Source organism: Quercus suber, unplaced genomic scaffold, assembly GCF_002906115.3.
Source record: "Quercus suber isolate HL8 unplaced genomic scaffold, Cork oak 2.0 scaffold_54, whole genome shotgun sequence".
In the NCBI taxonomy this organism is placed as follows: Eukaryota; Viridiplantae; Streptophyta; class Magnoliopsida; order Fagales; family Fagaceae; genus Quercus; species Quercus suber.
The window spans coordinates 1,570,130-1,576,095 of record NW_027069519.1 but is presented as its reverse complement, the minus strand read 5'-3'; the positions used below and the strand labels follow the sequence as shown (position 1 = coordinate 1,576,095).

At 35.0% G+C, this 5,966-nt stretch overlaps 1 protein-coding gene across 1 annotated transcript; it reads left to right on the top strand.

Moving 5' to 3' along the window:
• On the top strand, positions 1 to 5,339 carry LOC111991037 (2-alkenal reductase (NADP(+)-dependent)). The gene is made up of 5 exons (XM_024022808.2): positions 1 to 1,637; positions 2,347 to 2,524; positions 3,238 to 3,404; positions 4,157 to 4,239; positions 4,581 to 5,339. Exons 1-5 carry the CDS (start codon positions 1,389 to 1,391, stop codon positions 4,957 to 4,959), a joined length of 1,056 nt encoding a protein of 351 aa, XP_023878576.1. The 5' UTR covers positions 1 to 1,388; the 3' UTR covers positions 4,960 to 5,339.
• The last annotated feature ends 627 nt before the right edge of the window (positions 5,340 to 5,966 follow it).

Sequence of the window (5,966 nt, the reverse complement as noted above, 5' to 3'; positions counted from 1 at the left end):
AGAAAAATCACACGTCAAATACCACTTTTTTCTCTCAATTTTTTTGTCTTTCCTTCTTCTTCGCATCTTTCCCCAACATACCCACCCTAAACGGACCTCATCTACCTGAGCATCAGATGCGTCCAAATTGGCAGATCAGAACTTGATGGCAATGGGTTTGGACTAAAACTGTGGGTTTCACAGCTAAGATTGGCATAGCAAAACAAGAAACCATGGCTGTTTGGATTGACACGGTGGGTTTCATGGCTATGCCGCTATGAGCATCGAGGCTCGTTCTGGTGGAGGCGTGTGAAATTGAGGTCCTCTGGCGAGCTTGGGGAGGTGAGATATCGGGTTTGATATGGATTTCTGGCCGTGGGAGTTCCGATGGGTTGTGGGTTTGGCATGGGACTTCTGAATATGCTTGGAAAGCTGTGAAAGAATCAGCCATGGAAGCTTTGAAAGCTTCCTCAACTTCTTCAAAGCTTTGAAAGCAGCCATGATATTCTTCTCTAATCTTTTATTCCTTAATTTTTTGATTCATTTATCCAATTAATTGGCTTTTCTCTTCACATTCAAATCACAATTGAATAAAACCCAAATCAAAACCCCCAATTCATTGTTCTGTTCTCCAACAAAAGTTGTTCCATCAAGCTTTGAAGCTCTTGAAAGAGTTCTTGAGCTTCCTAGATATGGGTCTGGAGTGGCTGATCATTTTGTGATAGTAGAAACCATCAAAATATGATTTTGAAAGATTATTTTTCTTAACAGATGATTGAAGCAAACCCAGAAAAATTTTATTGAAAACTGAAAAAGGTTAAAAGGTGGAGAAAATTATGTGGCTTATTTCTAACCTTAGGATTTGTTGCTTGCCACGTGTCTTTCATCGGTGTAAAAACATGAGAAAACTGGAGATATTATAACGGGAGGGGAGCCCGCCCCGTTGGAAGTAATCGAGGAGTAGACCCATACGGACTGCCACTTTTCCTCCCCTATAAACTATAGATTATCCTAACATTTTTTTTTCTTTTTGACCAAAGTCTATGCAAATGTGAACATAACGCAGATAAAACCTGCATGCTGTAACATTACTATCTCTATGTGACGTATTCGCTTACCTCACTTAGTTTTCCAACACGAAATCCTGACGCATAGGCTGATCACATCACTACAATTTTCCCACACTATAAAACAACCCCAAATACCGTTAAATGTTGCAACATTCCTTAAACCAACTACATTTGATTTCACAGTATTCTTTATCTATTAATACTCAAAGATAGTAGCATTGATATCAGCCCATCCGGAAATATACGATTGATCTCTATCAATAGATCTGCTAAAAACCCGAACCATATAGTACTTACTACCCGCGCCACAGAGAGATTAGTAAGAGCTTTACAAAAAAAATGGCAAGTGGTGGTGAAAATGAGCAAGTGAGCAACAAACAAGTGATCTTAAAGAACTATGTGACCGGTTCTCCAAAAGAATCAGACATGTACGTGAGTACTAATGGTACCATAAAGTTGAAAGTCCCAGAAGGTTCCAATGGGATATTGGTGAAGAACCTCTACTTGTCCTGCGATCCCTACATGCTTGACCTTAACAATATGAAGAATTACGGTGCCAGTAACACCGACTCAAAGCCCCCGGTTACGGTAAGTCAACTCTTGCTTGTTTGGGTGGCGGTAGTAGTAGTACAAATTATGAAAATGTAACTTTTCTTCCTAGAATTTTTTTAAAATTTGATAGTTGGGGAGAAAAATTTGAATCATGGACGTCGAAGGTAGCTCAAATTTCAAGTCAATAAGATATGATTTAGTGTAGGCCTCACAGCTTATATTCTATATATTATTTTAAAATGCAAAAATAAAATAATGAACTTTATGAATGAGATAGTTATTAATTGTAAGAGTTACGTTAGGAATAATTTGAACCAAATGGGTCTCTGTTTCTAAACGGGGAAAACATGTTATGGCATTGAGTGTCATAATATTAAAAAAGTGTTATACTAGATTTGACATGAATAAAATTCTTCTAAATTGTGTCAAGAGCCTCCTGTGTCAATCAAATGCATACAAAATACCATTCAATTCATAATACATAGAGATAAAGTTATGATGTAATTCATGTCCTAAATTGTCAACCTGCATTTGATCCAATTTGTTGTAATTGGTTGCAAGTCATAGTCGATTTCTAAAATTATTATTTAAGTTGAATAAATATAATGCTAGATTTGTTTATCATAGATCTTTTATTCAACTAGAAACTTAAAATTTAGATCGACTATTAATCAATGAAGGGGTTTCAGATTGATCTTGTTTCAATTGTGTACTTTAATAATGACCTTGACGTTGAATCATGCAGCCCCTTGTTGGATATGGTGTGGCTAAAGTTTTGGATTCTGAGCATCCAAATTTCAAGAAAGGTGACTTAGTTTGGGGAATAACTAAATGGGAAGAATATAGTTTGATTACAAATGTTGAGGGTTTGTTTAAAATCCAACACACTAATGTGCCACTGTCCTACTACACCGGCATTCTTGGTAAGCTGATTTTCTTCCCCTTTTGATATACTTGAGAGATGAAATTCACAATTCTAGGAAATTAATTAAGTGTATGAGGTAAATCGTTGTGTTTTAAGTTCACCTAAATTATTACTGTTATGGCGATATGTGATCCAACAGAACAGAACGGATTTTCTTGATGTTGGATTCCATTTTCCATTAAAACATCATATTCATGATTGTTCTTGTGAACTTTGTGGTCAAGATGATTCCAATTATTGGTAAACAGATGCTGTATGCTACTATTGATTCACACTTTTTTTCCCATTTGATCGACCTTCATAAGATAATCTAGTAAAACTAATTATTTGAAGTTGGCTACACTAGATGGCTTTCAAAATTCTGTGTCTCAGAAAATTATGAATCAATAATACAAAAATTCCCAGTCCTGAGTACCACTTTATACATCTTAATGAAGAGAATAGTTGTTCAGACAAAATAAAATTTATTTGCTTTTGATTCTTACCGTGATTCTGATTGTAGAACTAAGTTGAAACTGGAACAAATTCTTTTAACTGCCAGTATTAACTCACTTAGTTGAAATTATATATGGAGATTAAGGCCATCTCATAGTAATTATTATCATTTAAGGTCACATATTGCTAGTATTTTAGCTAGGTTTCTTAACATGTAATGTTATGTCTTGCTTTGCTGGGTGCCAACACCTAATTTAAGGTATTTATTATGTGTAGGTATGCCTGGTATAACTGCTTATGCTGGCTTTTATGAGATTTGCTCTCCTAAGAGAGGAGACCATGTCTTCATTTCAGCAGCTTCTGGGGCAGTTGGTCAGCTTGTTGGACAGCTTGCAAAGCTATTAGGTTGCTATGTTGTTGGAAGTGCTGGTAGCAAAGAAAAGGTGACTTGCTGAATATGAGTGCTTGATGTTTCAATTCAATTAATATATACATATATATTTTGTTCTGTTTATACCATGATGTGCTCAATCCAATTGGTTGATTCCTTAAACTAACCTATGTTTGATCAAAAGCAGTTCTACTGTTGATATATTGCATTCGTATTACTATATATATAAGAGTACAAAAACTAGTGAACAATTGCAGTATAACTCTATTTTCGCCCAATTTGCCATGTACATAGGGAAAAAAATAGAAGGAACAAGGAAATTTTGCATGATTCGTAAGAGTAGAGAGGACACTTTTAAGTCATTTCTAACACTCAGTTGAAGTGTATAAATTCTATTTCTTTACCAAAGATTAGCACAGAACGATTTGATTGTTATGATTTTTTTATGGTGTGTATATATGGTTATTAATTTGAATTTTTTTTTTCCAATTAATGGTTCAAATGCATGCAAACAGACTATAACAAGTTTAAATAAATATGTTGAGCAATATCAACATACTTGTCCTACCATGCGTCTATACTTGTCCTGCCAAAGAAAAAATGTTCATGTCTATATATGCAACCCTTGTCCATTTATACAAATCACAATAGATATTGATCAACCTTGCACACTTTGGCTTTTTTAGATCTTATATAGGAGTTGATGTGGCTGACCAGAGTGGGAACCTCACTAACCAGAATTTGTCTTCTCTCTCTCTTTTTTATTTTATTTTATTTTATTTTATTTTCCCTCCCTTCAACTAGGTCGATTTGCTGAAGAACAAATTGAAGTTTGATGAGGCTTTCAACTATAAAGAAGAGCCTGACTTGGATGCAGCTTTGAAAAGGTTAGTAGTAATATATGTTCTAATTAGAATATAAAATTTTTCAGTCTTTGACAGGGTCACTCTTTTGATATTGAAGTAAACATTGGACATCCTTGTTCTCAAGAAATAGGACATCCCTTCATATATATTTTATGCCTCAAAAACTTTACAGGAACAAAAAACATGGTTATATTGTGGATTAATTTGTCTATTTCATGCCTTCATTAGAAACTGAAAAGATGGGTAAACAATAAGGTAGCAGCTAAGTTTTACTCTGTTTACCTGGGAAACCTAGAGTCATTTGGACTTCTATATCAATTTGCTGCTCTTAATTTAGTGTAAATGCTGTATTATTTTATCAGGTACTTTCCTGAAGGTATTGATATTTACTTTGACAATGTTGGGGGAAAAATGCTTGATGCGGTGCTACTCAACATGAGGCCCCATGGCCGCATTGCTGTTTGTGGCCTGATCTCACAGTACAACCTCGACAAGCCAGAAGGTGTGCACAATTTAATGCACCTGCTTATAAAACAGGTTCAAATAAAAGGATTTGTGGTTACTGATTACTATCACCTCTTCCCCAAGTTTCTGGACTTGGTCCTACCTCACATTGCTGAAGGGAAGATTGTATATGTGGAAGACATAGTTGAAGGCCTTGAACTTGGCCCAGCAGCATTTGTTGGGCTATTTTCTGGCCACAATGTTGGTAAACAGGTAGTTTTAGTTTCTAAAGAATGATTGACTTCACGACCAAAAGATTTTGGTCCCAGGGAGATTCCAACTGCAAATAAACCTTATGCATCTACACCTTTGGTGGACGTGTTTAGGTCTTGGTGCTCATAAGGAATTGAGTCAATAAGTAGATGTAATGTAATTAATGTCAAGAATTTCATAAATAGCAGATCTTATTGATGTGGATGTGTTCAAGGCTTGGTGTTCATAAGGAATTGAGTTTAATAAGTAGATGTAACGTCATTGATGTCATGAATTTTATAAATAGCAGATCTTATTGATGTGGACGTGTTCAGGTCTTGGTGTTAATAAGGAATTTAGTTTAATAAGTAGATGTAATATCATTGATGTCATGAATTCATAAATAGCAGATCTTACTGATGTTACGAGCACAAACTCACTTCAACATACTAAGCTCATGCAACAATTCTTTTGCATTTTATAGGTTCTTTTCTATTCAATCTTCACGTGTTTCTTTTGTCACTGAAGAGTGTTGACTACACTTGCAAATCAGTAATTGTGGCTGTAATATGAGTGTCATGCTAATATATGTAGGGTTATTAAACCATTCTACTCAAGATCTACTCAACAATTAGGTGTTCCCCCTACTAACTATCCTGAAATTTTTTTTCAAAAAGACTTAAAACAACCTACAACTGAACTCAGCTAGAAATTCTCAACTCTTTAAGATTTTTTAATTAAATACTCATTCAAAATCTTTCAAAATGTTAATGAATCAAGTTTGAACAACCAACCATTGCCAACAACTGGCTGGATTACAAATCTAAACATATGGAAGCCACCAACAGCCAAGATAACAAATCTCATACATGACTGATGAAAAAGTATGATTACTTACAAGAGCGCTTTGCTAATAGTCGTTTAGTGCTAAATTTTTGCACGCATATCTACCACTAGTAAGATAATCCAACAGGTTTCATATGGAGAGCATTTTATGGATATAATGAGAGCGAATTGTCTTACTTTTTTCCCATCTTTTGAGCCTGTCTATG